The 13743-nt window shown below is 39.0% G+C and overlaps 1 protein-coding gene and 1 long non-coding RNA gene across 2 annotated transcripts; one reads left to right on the forward strand and one right to left on the reverse strand.

Annotated features, from left to right (window-relative positions):
* The first annotated feature begins 1194 nt into the window (after nucleotides 1-1194).
* Nucleotides 1195-6491, forward strand: LOC107077539 (uncharacterized). The gene is made up of 3 exons (XR_001478567.2): nucleotides 1195-1921; nucleotides 3221-3457; nucleotides 5401-6491. It is a non-coding gene; the product is annotated as an uncharacterized lncRNA (long non-coding RNA).
* LOC107077536 (Fc receptor-like protein 5) lies at nucleotides 4716-13539 on the reverse strand. The gene is made up of 8 exons (XM_015348847.2): nucleotides 13313-13539; nucleotides 11973-12272; nucleotides 10711-11013; nucleotides 10019-10309; nucleotides 9515-9808; nucleotides 7762-7893; nucleotides 6756-6810; nucleotides 4716-5220 (listed from the first exon to the last, which is right to left on the reverse strand). Exons 1-8 carry the CDS (start codon nucleotides 13365-13367, stop codon nucleotides 5091-5093), a joined length of 1560 nt encoding a protein of 519 aa, XP_015204333.2. The 5' UTR covers nucleotides 13368-13539; the 3' UTR covers nucleotides 4716-5090.
* Between the last annotated feature and the right edge of the window lie 204 nt (nucleotides 13540-13743).

Consider the following 13743-nt stretch of genomic DNA (forward strand, 5'->3'; position numbering starts at 1 on the left):
GTTAACAAGGGGTTGAGAGTGCTGCAACTAAATTTTACTTATACCAGTTTTTTAGGTCATAAAACAAATCCAGCATGTCAATGGTGTACTGCTCCAACAGAGTGAGTGTGAATCGGAGCTCCAAAGTGTGAAAATTGCTCTAAGTTCTGGTTTTGGTTGCCAATGACGTATCTAACACTGAAAACAAACGTGCAGTTTAACAATGTTTGTGATGGGAAGTTTGCAAACACCAAATATATTAGCCCTTGAACTGAGGACATAAAAGGGGAAACAGTCAGCCATTTTGGTAAATGTTTGCTCATGTGTTATGGCAACAGGTTACTTTTCAATGTAAATAGTACATGTTGCATTTATGCTTTTTTGCTTCATTTCCTTGGTTACTGAAACCCTTTTCTCTTAGTTGGATCACAGTACAACTAAAAAACGTTAATGTAAATGTACAATACTACCCGTTTTTCTCATTTAGATGCTTACAACTTGTTTATCTGAAATATAGCTGAAGTTGTTCATTACACTATAAAAAAGTCAGTACTGTGCTGAATTAAAAAGAGAAGCCAGAACATTTCCTTAGCAGTCATTAGTCACTAAATATCAATCTCAAACCTACAGCACATACAGTAGAAGACCTCATCTGGATTTAAACCGAGATGAAGGCTAGCTTATTGCAGCAATGATCTTGTGCAGCCATTTCCTGAATTTTCTCTTGGAATTGGCTTCAATATCATTGCAGGGCAGTTTGTTCCAGACCCTTGCAGAACGCACAAAGACAAGTAAAAAGGGGAGCTGTAATTTTATCAGCTGAATGCCAGGGAGCTGGATGTCTGCCTCTTCAGAAATACAGGGAGGAGAGCTTCCTTAGTGTGTGAGTGAGACCATAGAGCAGGGGTGCCCTACCAGTCGATCACGATCGCAAGAATGTTTGGCAAAAAAATAAATGGGCTATTTGACTATTTACTTTTTCCGATAGCCTAAAAAATGCATTCAGATCTGTGCATGTAATGTCATACATTTTAGTGCTCTTGTGTGTGTTTAACCCTTGTCGAATGGGTTGTAAAAGTTTCTTCCCTGAGAGCTGGCTGACACTGAAAAAGGCTACAGGAGCTCCGTAAATAAAGAGTGTTGTGTGAGCTACCCAAGAATGTTCTCTTGGTTATTGTCGCACAAACCCCACATTCGCTACAGTGCATAGTGCAGCGAAACAGAAAACAGACTAGGGGTGACAAAGTCTCCAGCAGTTTGAGAAGTTTGATTGCCTATTTGACAGTTGAGTTGTAGTGTTTGAGCGAAAATGATTAAGCAAAGAGACCGAAGATTTACCGTTACCACGAGGAACGGGAGCATGATTATTATTATTTTTTTGTACCATCGCATTCAAATCTGCAATGCTAGCGTCTACGCGAAAAAGGGAAATATAGAACAGTATTTCAAAACGGCACACAAAACGTATGATGTGGACTTTCTCGCTTATAGTGAGTTACGGAAAAAAAAGTGAAAAAATTACAATCTCAGCTAGCAGCAGTCAGTTTTTATGAGGCCCAATACAAGAGGGGAAGCGTCAATCAACGCATAGTTATACTGTAGCAAGTGTGAGCCACCTCCTGGCTAAACACAAAGTCATTTAGGGATCGAGAAGTAATACAACAAAAACGTTTGCTGAGGAGATTTCAAAAGCAAACATTTTTGGCGAGGTTCAGACAGCTGTTGCCTGAAATCAAAGAGTTTCTCAAGTCATGTAAACATGGTGATTATGCCTAATTAGAGGATGACCAGTGGCTCCTGGATTTAGCATTCCTCATAGACTGGACTGAAATGCTGAAAGAGATGAATGTCGAGATGCAGGGACAAAATAAAAATGTCATCACGTTTAAAACAATTACAAGTGTCCTCAAGTAAGCTGCTCAGTGCCAATGCTCATATTAAGGTAGGATATTCTTTTTTCTTAAATGAGGAACATTATTTGTTCACTGTAGCATGAGTCGCTTGCTTTTATTTGCTGTCATTTTAGCGATGGGTATTGATATTGTACTGATGTGCCCACAGTCTGTTTTTCCTATACCAGAGCTTCAAATTCACAGTGGTAGGTCGCGCTGGACTGGCAAATGAAAAAGTAGATCTTACATTAAAAAAGGTTGGGTACCCCTGCCATAGACGAATACTGTTGGAGTTTTAAGTCAAGGTTAAAAATGTCGTTAGTAATTAGTGGTGATGTTCCGTTCGTGGAAAAGTGTAGTACGTTTAAGTGAATAAGTTCTTTGCAATGCACAGTCATGTTTTGTTGTATTTTACGTTTGCTGTTTTTCCAGTAACGACAGGCTCTTTTGCCTTTGGCGAAATGAGACTAATCCTTGTATCTTCCAGATATGAACACAATGTTCAAAAACCAAACTAGTGATTTCTACGTTTTTCTGGTAATGGATTTTTATCTTAACTACCTTAAATTTGATTTATTTGCTTAGTATTACATATGAATTTCAAAAGCATAAATAGAAACCCATGTTTTAGGACACTTCTCTAGTAATTACTTAGTGTCAGTGAATTATCACAAATGGTCTTGATCTGCTCATTTTCACTGAAAGTGATTTTACTCGCCTGTCTCTTATGAGTGTCTGAATTCTGGTGAAACTCCTTAACTGCTTTCCTTGTTTTGGCAAGGAATGGAAAAGCAATTCTGTAATTTACTAGCAGAGGTGAAAATCTACACTATATATAAAAGATCACTCTTACTTGTGTTAGCAAACAGCAAATCATTTATAAATAAGAACAATCTTACTTTTTAAAATTAACTTGCAGTTCAGAATGAGCAAGTTAATTGATACACTTTTTTTGTTTTTGTAAAGATATTATAGGTTTCAAAGAACTTTTAAATGGAATTTTCAACCCTTAAATAGCTTAATACATGTTCTGAGGTGTAATGTACAGTATATGGTTAATGGACTCTATTTAAGAATAAGATGAGAAAAGCTGATTATGTGAGCAGGCCATTCAGTACATCAAGGTGTGCAGCAATGCTAGATCTTATAAAAGACTTTTCTTCCCTCCTGTGGTCAAATGTGGTTCTTGCAGCCTCCTGCTGGCTAAATATAATATATGCTGACATACTTCGCTTTCTCCAGGCACTTCCTGTTAAACCCATTTATGCTGTCTCACATTGTTTTTCCTTGTATTATCTCCGGCTACTGCACTTTGGAAAATGTCGTGATTACGTTTCTGTTTATTGCAGTGAGAGGGGAAATGGATTCTGTGGCACAGAGTCAGTGATGAGGACACTCTTTAAATTCCAAAATGTGATGACCAGGGTCTTGTCCAGGACTTTGTCCTGGTGTGTGGGATGATGGAGATCCCTGGGGCTTCCATGCGAACTCTTGTATTGTCTCAGGATTCAAGACCTCAATATCTGTATCAGTACTTGCCACCCTGTAGCAGGGGAAGCCGTTCCCTGAAGATTTCCAGGAGACAGGTAATCTGATTCCTTTAACCAGTGTCCATCTTGCAGAGACCCTGGGCATACTCAGATGCTATGGATTATAATCAAAAAGCTCCCATGGGACATTTCATCCCCACACAGATAGCTCATTTATCATCAGTGGCAGAACTTGCTTTTTGCAGGCCCCTGTGCAAATATATTATGGGTCCCCCATCCCTCTCCCCCTCTCCTCCCCCCTCCCCTGACAAGGTACAATAGCAGCACCATAATAACATAAAGGAGCCTAGTCACTCATTTGACATTTATCCTGTGGGTCACATATGATGTATATAGAGAAAGGTCTATCGGATGGTCAGATAAACATCCCCAGACTCAAGCTCACGGCCAGTTAGGAGGATCGCTGCTGTGGTGAATTCCTCTCTGTGTTGTTCTGTGTTCTCAGAAGCATTACACAGTGTTTTTCGTCCTCGGTCTCTACTCTGTGGGTCGCTATCAAGCGGTGACCTGGAGATAACATTACATCGAGCTTGACCTCTTTATCTGTTGTGGCCCCGAAAGCCTCAAACCTCTCTGTTTTGGTTTTCCTTTTTGACAGCACCACTTTAATTTTTGCGGGATAGACCTGTATGGTCTATGGTGAGGGTGACCCACAGCTCATTTTAAAAAATGCCACTGACTTCCTGTGTTTTTTTCCATTTTGAAGCATATTTAAATACCTCAATCAATGTACTTCCCACAGACTTTTTTGTGGCCTCTCGTTAGCCAAGTAAGTTTTAATAAAAGTGTATACCGTACCCCAGATCTGCCTTAACTGGCGATAACACTACCACAATGCAGAATCGAGGATAGGTGAAAGGGCAGAGGGATCATTTGTGGTGCGAGAAGCTCACTAGCACCCCTTAGTGTGGACCCTAAATAAGGGCAATGCTCTTGAAAAACAGTAACAACAAAGACAAAAAAAAAACACATACTGTACATCTCATCTGACCACAAAAGCAGATGTTGCCTGACAGTTTTGGACCTGATTCAGTTTCATTCAGTTGTCGGGTGATCCTTTCTTACAAGACACATTATTTTTGTCCTGTTCTTTTAAATGTTCATGAACATGATCTTCAATGTGTGCCTTTGAGACTAAGAAGTTGTGTTGTTTTCCTGTTGTTAATTGCTGGAAAACGGACACCTGGTATATCCTTCCATCCCTTGATTGACTCACCCATTGTTTTAAAATGAATGATGAATTCTAAGGTTTTTTTTCATTGTTTCCTCACTTTGGAACAGACTTCAGAGATGATTTACAATTCATTCATTTTTTATTTGCTCATGAAAACATGAGCTCTGGCTTTTACAGCTGCTTTTACTATTAAAATGAATTTGCTGAATTAAAACCTTAAGAGAAGAGGTTGGAGGATATCAGACAATAGCTACAACTCAAAAGGAAGTAAAAAAATATAAATACATAAAAAAGTAAGACAAAAAGCCTTTAACTCCTTCTTGTGGGGTTAATTATAATGGCACTGACATTTAACCCCACCAAATATGAGCTTTTTGTAACAAGACTGCAGTTAAAGCATTTCATTGCACTTGTGCATATAACAATAAACTGAACTGATATGCAAAACCTGGGAAAACTACACTTGTAAGTGGACTGTGGCACAAGGTCGGTTCATTAGGTCAGGTCATCATAAATATCCTCTTCGACTTGATTTTCAATAGAGAGGGGGCAGTAAAACCCTTCTTGCACATCCTGATATTGGTTTTTGATCGGATTCTCTCTTGCCTTCTGTCTCTCATACGGACTGTGGAAGCAAAAACATAATATTAAAACTATTAATACATCTTGATGGTTATTACACTACAACACTCCAGCATCCTGAGTTTTATTCGGGTTTGAGTTTGTTCTCCTTCTGTTCGCCTGGGATTGCTCTGGGTGTCCCGAAAGCTTTCCTTAAATGCAAGTTTCTACTTCAATTTCCTAGGCACCTGCAAGCTTGCAGTGACATCAGCTACAGACCGTACAGCCTCCAATCAGCTCTCCTCTGATGCATTGTGAAGCCGGCGGTCTCTAATGGTGAATAACCCTGATGGAAGGGTAAGGGAGAGAGAATTGCCAACAGCCGTTTCACCCTACGACTCATAACTGGCAGTCCACTGAAGCTCAGCAGGTGTGATCCTGGGCAGTACCTGGATGGGAGGCTTCTGGGAAAACTAAGGCTGCTGGAAGAGGTTTTAGAGGGACCAGCAGGGAGTGCACAACCTATGGTCTGTGTGGGTCCTTCCTAATGCCCCAGAATTGTGACGGGGACACTAGAGTGTAAAAAGGCGCCGTCCTTCGGAGGAGATGTAAAACCGAGGTCCTGACTCTCTGAGGTCATTAAAGATTCCAGGGTATTTCTGGAAAAGAGTAGGGGTCTAGCCCTGGTGGAGGAGGGGAGTCCCCATTACCTGTAAAGCGCTTTGAGTGGAGTGTCCAGAAAAGCGCTATAGAAGTGTAATAATTATTATTATTTTTAATATTATTAATTAAATTGGAGGAGCTCATCCACCCATTACAGTAATCCTTTGCTATATGACCAAATGCTATATGAGTTTTAGTTTATAAGAGATGTAGTAATTCCTACACGTTTTTCATTTAATTAACATACTTTAACTCTTTCAAGCTGGGCACGCGTAAAGCATTTACAAGATTTCTCTTTTCTCACATCTTCTCAGATGAAGAATTTATTTATTTTTATCATATTTGAACTTTTTTATAATAAAGGCGTGTGTGTTAAATGCATATAATACAGGATAGTACCTAATGTTTATACATTTTCTAATAACTGTAATGAAGTAACTACTGTACTGTACTGTAAATGAGCAGGAATGTTATTGTTTTCCCATCTACTGTATTGCTTATGCTTTGGCTAATGACTTTAAGCATGTTAATGGAATTATTAACCAGAATAGACTGATTTCCTCTTGCTCAACAGGAACTGTAAATGCAGGGCACCAAAGACTTTTTAAGTGGATAAAAGAGTTTTAAATTTTTTAATGAAATAAATAAATCTGTCTGTTTTTTTTATATGCATCCCATATGGAATTGCCAAATTCCTTTTTTTACAATCTCAGCAACCAGTAGTAACCACTCCTGTTTTGCACTGGGACAATAGTACAGTATACATTATATGAGTTTCATTCATTCCTCACAAGCTGCTCATAAAAATTCTCATTACATGTGATCTCTGATTGGTTCCAGAATAGAAATATCTTCCCTGAAACCCCCAAACTCCACCGTAATACAACAGCAGATAGTACCTAAGTATGACAACAAATTTTTTTTTGTAGAACTTACGTTCTGCTGTGATGATTGTCTGCTGCTGCTGAATCTTTCTTGGGCATTGAGACATCTGTTTGGAAAAACAGTTTTTTTTAAATACTTAAAAGTTACCAGTACAATTACAAACATTACCACAGTCACCCTACTGAGCTCCAGTGATATTATAGTTTTGCATATTCACAGTATGATACATACACTTACATTGATAGAAGACAGAAGTATTTTATGTTATTCCCAGTTAGAAAGGGAGTGATATTTATTAAATTACCAATCTGGTAGTAACATTAACCTTCTTTGCTCTGCATGAGTTAAGAATTTTGTTTTATTATTACTTTCTTTTTCCACAATTCTCTGACCTAAAAGGATTGCATTCAACACTTGGGTTAGAGCTGGAGAAAGTTACAGAGCAGCAAAGCAATAACGAACACGACTGGGTAGTAGATTTCCTTTCTACCACAGCCTTTTGGTCAGGAAGTCTTATACTGTAAATGTAGTCAGTTGACCTTTTTCAGGCAGCTGTGTGACGACAACAGTGCTCAGGGAAGCGAAAAAATCTGGGCCAAATAACATCATTCCCAATGACAAGGGCAGAAAGCACCAGAAGACACACAGACATCCACAAGAGGATGCATAGCCATCATTCACATATAATCTATATACCACCTTCTAGTGAGTATTGGTATCCATCCATCTACTATTTGTGCACCAACATTTTCACAATTCAGCCGTTTGAACTAGCCTTTTTGCTTTATGAGCCATGTTAATCAGCTCAGCTCCATCAATACAGTATTTCTAAATATCAAGTATCTCACTTCAGGTAGAACCACACATTTAACATTTAATCACTTGCTACCAGGTGTGTGAGACCATGTCAGTGTTCTCTTTATGTGTTGGAGCCCTTATAATGGAGTGTTTTAGACATCAGACAAAGCAGAGAACAGCAGCATGCACAATAAAAAAGCATTCCCACTTCTCAGCCTTCGTGTTTTAGAAGACTAAAGTTTTAGTTTTGGGAAGTTACCTTTCCTGGGTGGCATCTGGGAGGCCGTAGAGTCTGGGCTCCTTCTTTTCCATATCCAGACGCCTATAACAAAGGCGCCAGCCAGGATGAACAGGGAAAAACACAGGCCAGCTGTAGCAATAGCATATTCCTCTGCAATAGAGAAAGGTGCGTTTAGTTTGCCAGGAGGGTATGTAAAACCCCAAAGGGCCCTGATGTTCACCATGTTATAATGATGAGGTGTGCCCTTTTCCCCTAACTACCATAAATGATGCTATAAATTCAGCAGGTGTTACATTTCCTGTTCTTGTTTTCTAGAGCCCTTTTAATTCAAGACTCAACACTCACAGACCACTGTTGTTCCAGGCAAGGTCTTGTCTACAGTTTCTAACTCAACTAATATTAACCTGGTGAGTGTTTCCTGGTGAGGAGGATTAAAGGAGAAACATAGCCTTCATGAAAGTGGACCATTGGAGCTAACAGTGTTTCCTCTTTGAGTTAAACCCGCTTGGCAGCTTCATGAAAATGCGAAACAAAAGCATGCAGAAAGTAAAGAGTTTTGTATGCCTATCATTCATGTCTGGTATGAGCAGGTTAAAAAAAGGTAAATATGCAAATTGAACAGAACTCCTCTTAGCCTACAGGCAATTTTGCTGGTGTTTCATGATTAATCACAGGATGCCCTGGTGCACTTCCCTCGTTGTAATGCATTGTCATTGTTTCTTAGCATAACTAAGAACACAGCATGAGGCTGCAGCATACTAGACTCTCTGCAAGGTAATGTGCCCCTGAGGAAATAAGTCAAGCTTTAAATTTCACTTCACACAGAGTAACAGAATCTAAAGAAGTGTATGTCAACTAGATTATTGTATAACGTTGGCTCTTTCATGCGTCTCCCCACACATGAGTCTTTCTCAGTGCTCAGTACTAATTCTGCTTACATTGGTATTTGCCATGAAGATTTCAGTGTAAATCATTTCTGAACCGGGTTCTCTAGGCTATCAGATTGCTGAATTTCTTTATTGGTGCATCCAACCTGACTCAGGTCCTATCTGACTATTTTGTAGCTGGTAACCCAAACATTTTGTAACTCGTTTTGTTACTTTACTTTTTATTTTTTTAATCAAACATCCACCACGTTTTAGCCATTTTAAAACCCCTAACCCTAACCTTTTATAAACATTTAGCCTTGCTCTTTTTATTGACTTAATAAATCCCCTCTTTGCGACATTGTTTTGTATTTTTCAATTTATACCCGACCAATTTGAATTTGACCACTCACAACAACAAGTCCTTTCCTGCATGGAGAAAATGAGCAGCCCGCTGAATCATCAGAGCCATTGATAATATGTCTGGAATGTTAATAGGTTGCCATATTAGTAAAGTTTATAATGGAAGAATCCCACAGGCTATACACATTAACCTGCAGGAGTTAATGTAGCAGCTGAACACAGTGAAAACATGATGAAAAGGTAAGAAAGCAGAAAGAAAGCAAAGCAGCTTAACATAAAATGAATGATCATATATAAACGTACACGATTGTTATGGAAAGCTTCCATATATAAAGACATATAAATGCCAAAGGACTTGAAATCTTATTTAAATTTAAGGTGATCAAATATGTAATTTAAGGAGCTGGGCTTGCATAAATAATTCCTTAGAGTGAAAAATATGTAAATAGAATACATGAGAGAGAATAAATACAGTACATGCTAAATATGGCAGGGATAAAAAAAGAAGCTGTCCCTTTCAGCTGTAAAGAATCTGTCCTTACTAGCTCTGGGTACGATGTGCACTGTGACTGTCGTGCTCTCTAAGGTGATGTTTTTCCCACTGTATTCATTCTGGGCCTTGCAGGCATAGTCTCCGCTGTGTGTGGTGACCGTCAGCATCAGCTCCTGCTCATGGCCGACAATGGTTTTCTCTCCAGACACCTCCCCGATTCTGTACCAGGTCCATGAGATGGGCTCAGACCCATTTCTCACCTGGCATCGCAGGACAACAGCCTGTCCTTCAAAAACAAACAGCTGCTTGGGGAGGACCTGGATGGAGATATTGGTGATGGGACCTGCAAGGGACAAGAGACAAAGAGACTTGGACACCGAGGCTCTCAATGGAACTAAAGTGATGATCTATCCTCCTTCTACAAAAGTTTTTTTTTTTCTCTTAGCCACACATTAAGTTCTAAATAAAGAGAGTGTTCTTGATACATTGAGCAAATCTCAAATCTGGAAATGGGGAGGGTGTTAGTGGAGAAATGAATGAACAGTTATCTCACTCTGTACTATGAGCTCTGTGGTTGTGCTTTCAGCTGTGGTGGCTCCATTAGCTTTGTTGGTGGCGACACATTTGTAGTTCCCCGCGCTGGGTACCTCAGCTGGGTGGAAAGACAGAGACTCCTGGGAGGACTGGAAGAGCTTATAGCTCTTTGTTTGCGGGTTGAGCTTGTACCAGCTGTAGGAGATGGGCCAGGAGCCATTCTCAGAGTGACAGGTCAGAGTGATGGGAGTACCGGCCTTGATGAGACGCATATCAGGATTCCTGGATATTACAGGTTTCGACACAGCAACTGCATTCAAAAGACAAGCTGTTAGACGGTGTGTGGAAGCACTGTTACCACAATGCACTGATTGTTTGATTTGTTTTAATTAAGGAATATTTTGATATTTTGATATAATGAGGGAGAACTCCTCATTTCTCCTTTTGCATTTTTGATTCAGATACTTTAAAACTTTAACACCCATCCACTTCTAAGTTAGTTGAACAAGCTCTGTATTGTTTACAGTATAACGTTAAACAATGAACTCAGTTGTGTTCCTTGTTGACTATAACAGAACATATGTTGGAAAACTCTGCAGTTACAATATACTTTTAGAACATAAAGTGTCAAAGATTCCTCAATCCACTATGTCATCTCTCTCTTTAATGCCACATTCACTCACAGAAATAAAGGAAGCTGCAGAATCTTACCATCTTTTACAGTCAGTTTCACCTGGCCGTAGTTGAGGGAACTATGGTAACAAGTGAAGAGCCCCTCATCTGTCTTTTGTAATTCAGAAAGTATCATGTTTTGGTCGTTGCTGTCTTTAAGGCGAGAGGTAAACCTGTTAAAGCTGGAAGAAGTGCCAGAAAAGCAGTGGATGTCTCTGTGTTCGTGATACCAGCAGTTGGCTTTCTCAAAGGTTGTCCCCCCTCCGTTGTTAATGGACAGGCAAGGCAACAGGACAGATCTTCCTCTGATGCCCTGTATACTAGGAACTGGAATCTGGGTGCCTACAAAATACAACACTTATTTATGTCTTTAGGTGTAGAGGTTGTAGCCATGTGGTGCCCTGTGGTTAACTAATTCTGTAGGTTTAAGATCATTCAGTTCACCTGGGTCTCAAGTAGAGGGTTGAACAGCCTGAACCAGACAACAGTAGGAAGTCTTTCAACCCATCATGTTCATTAAGTAGTTAGCAGTCATTGATCCTAAACTTTCTACTAGCAGTTTCACAAAGGATCCCAGGGAGAAGGGATTCTCCGGTAACCAACCACTCTTTTTGAAAATATTTAAGTCCTACTTATCTGCACCAAATGTTATTCCTCATGATAACTTGTTTCCTCAGCTCCTATGCTGATCATAGTGTTCCACTGGGTTCACTTTGTTATTCACCTTTCAGGCATTTATAATATCCATAACAAATCTGCCAAAATCTCCTCTTTCCAAGACCGAAGAGATTTTATGGCTCTGGATTGAAGGAAAGGAATTCTGTGACCTGTTCACTCTTGTCATATTTATTCCACCCTTGCTGATTTTAATGAAAATGGGACACCAAAAAGACAACTTTATTGGGAGATGAAAGGATATAGTAGGTCAGTTATGGAACCTAGTCTGGCATCACCTGTGACATTTGATGAGGGAGACGTGAGCTGTCAATGGTGCACCTGATTTGCACTTAAATCAGATCCTTCAAAAATATGATATTAAATTGTGTATAAGAACCCAAGACACACAGAAGCACACAGAAGACTTCAGTAAAAGTCAAAATCTCTTGACTATTCTCACCGTTCTCGTACCAAATTAGAAAGAATAATATGCTCTTTGTTTGACTTTGTTAAGTCAGTTACGTTTCAGTTTACAATAACTGTGAAAACCAGTTCTGCAGCATTAACTAAGTCAAAGCAAAATTGGCCTTATTCTGAAAGCACTCTTGCTGGCATGGAGAACTGAAGATGCATCGAAGTCTTACCCTCAGTTACGGTGAGGTTCACCTGCCCCACATATCCCTCAGATGACACGTAAGCATACAGCCCGGAGTCTTCAATCTCGAGGTCTTTGAGAGCTAGGTTGCAGCTTCCATTAATGGAGAGTCGACTGCCAAATTTGCTCACCACTGGAGAGCTCCAACAGTACACAGGATTATTATTTAAATACCAACATCTGTTGGTCCCATACATGGAGTTCTTTTTCTGCTTGGCACATGGTAGGATGACTGGTTCTCCAATTTTTCCCCCCACATTCAGATAGTTACTCATGACGGAGGACCTGCCTGACGAATTAACAGAAAACATGATTGAGAACAGTTAGCCTCTTGTACAGAAAGTTCACAGAAATGACTGCCATTTTCTTAACTTTCTTAACTCTCAGCAGTTTCCATTTCCTTGCGGGGGAAAGTTTGATCCATTTCAAACACATTTTAATATTATTATCTATGACAGAAATATAGGCAATGGTAGAATAATGCTGTATAAAAAATATTTATTAAGAAGGCAAACAAACTAATCTTTGTGAATGAAAGAGCCACAGAAGCTCAATAAAAGCAGTGGGGAAAAAAACAGGTGAATCTATCTCTCATCTTATAAAACTAATTAAATTCCCTTGTTTGTTTAAAAAAGCTTGACTTAGGAAGACTTGAATCAAGAGATGTATTTGTTGTGTAATATATATATTTTTTTCTGGTGGTTTAGGGAGCTGACTTCGATTCAGAGGTTCAGTTTTTTTAAATTGATCACCCTTTCCTAGGACTGAGTGACTCTTTTGTCAGACAAAATTAAAAGACATGTTGTTGAAGTCATGTACAGTAAATACAAAGTCAAAGCTTCTCATATTCATAAAATGTCTACATTAATCTAATACACATTAAGATAACTAGTTTCATCAGACTATAGAATAACAAAGTGAACACGTTGCAAATACTGTATATTACTGCCAACAGTATTTTAACATTTTTCCTGTTCTTCAGCACCTTATGAAAATAAGTGTTGTTATTATACTATACATACAAGTATTATTTGCTGTTATTAAAAAGAGTATTCTAACAATGCAACAAATATTATTTGCTGTTTTTCCACTTTTTTTCTAAAGGAGTTTACTCACTTTTAGTTTATGAATGAGACATCAGTGCTCTGCATTCTTTGGAAAGAGCTCATAGATAATATAATACTATTTTTTCATCATGAAGATTGCAGAGAAAGATGAAAGTGACAACAGACATTACATCACTGACTAATACTCCAAGAATATTCTTTCAGGCAAGTTATGAAACTGATCAGAGCAGCACTCTGCATAAAGACATAAATAAATAAATACCTTCTGGAAGAATGAAGATGAAGAAAAGAATCTGGTGTATTCTTGTTTTCTGCATTCTTGATCATTGCAAGTTTGTTCTAGTCCTAAAACATCAGGATTGTTTTTTTTTGTTTGCAAAAAAAAAAACACAAGACAAAGCAACTGACAAGTATTTTGAGAAGAAATGACCTTTTAGCAGAAGCAGAAACTATTATAGTACATCACTGGCTGGAAGGCAGTTCTACTCAGTTGGGCCACCACTCGCGTCTCCACTCCAAAGTGTGTATGTTAGCACTTTCTGCAGGAAACCGCCCTCCCATTCGCACATAAAAAAAGCTATTTGCAGGAAATTGCATCCGCAGATCACTGTGTAACAAGTGGCTTTTGTTATTCATGTTTTTATAGGTGGAGTGAGTTGGGGGTGCCTGTTTTATTTAACCTGGTCCTTTCTT

This window comes from Lepisosteus oculatus, chromosome 11 (assembly GCF_040954835.1).
Source record: "Lepisosteus oculatus isolate fLepOcu1 chromosome 11, fLepOcu1.hap2, whole genome shotgun sequence".
Classification (NCBI taxonomy): Eukaryota; Metazoa; Chordata; class Actinopteri; order Semionotiformes; family Lepisosteidae; genus Lepisosteus; species Lepisosteus oculatus.

Bases quoted from the DNA above. Each gene is read 5' to 3' on its own strand.
- LOC107077536 (XM_015348847.2), bottom strand. From the start codon at position 13,367: ATGCAGAAAACAAGAATACACCAGATTCTTTTCTTCATCTTCATTCTT. The intron at 11,014-11,972 runs GTAAGACTTCGA...TGTATTTTGTAG, and splicing joins GAACCTCACCGTAACTGAGG to GCACCCAGATTCCAGTTCCT. The intron at 6,811-7,761 runs GTAACTTCCCAA...TTTTCCAAACAG, and splicing joins CCAGATGCCACCCAGGAAAG to ATGTCTCAATGCCCAAGAAA.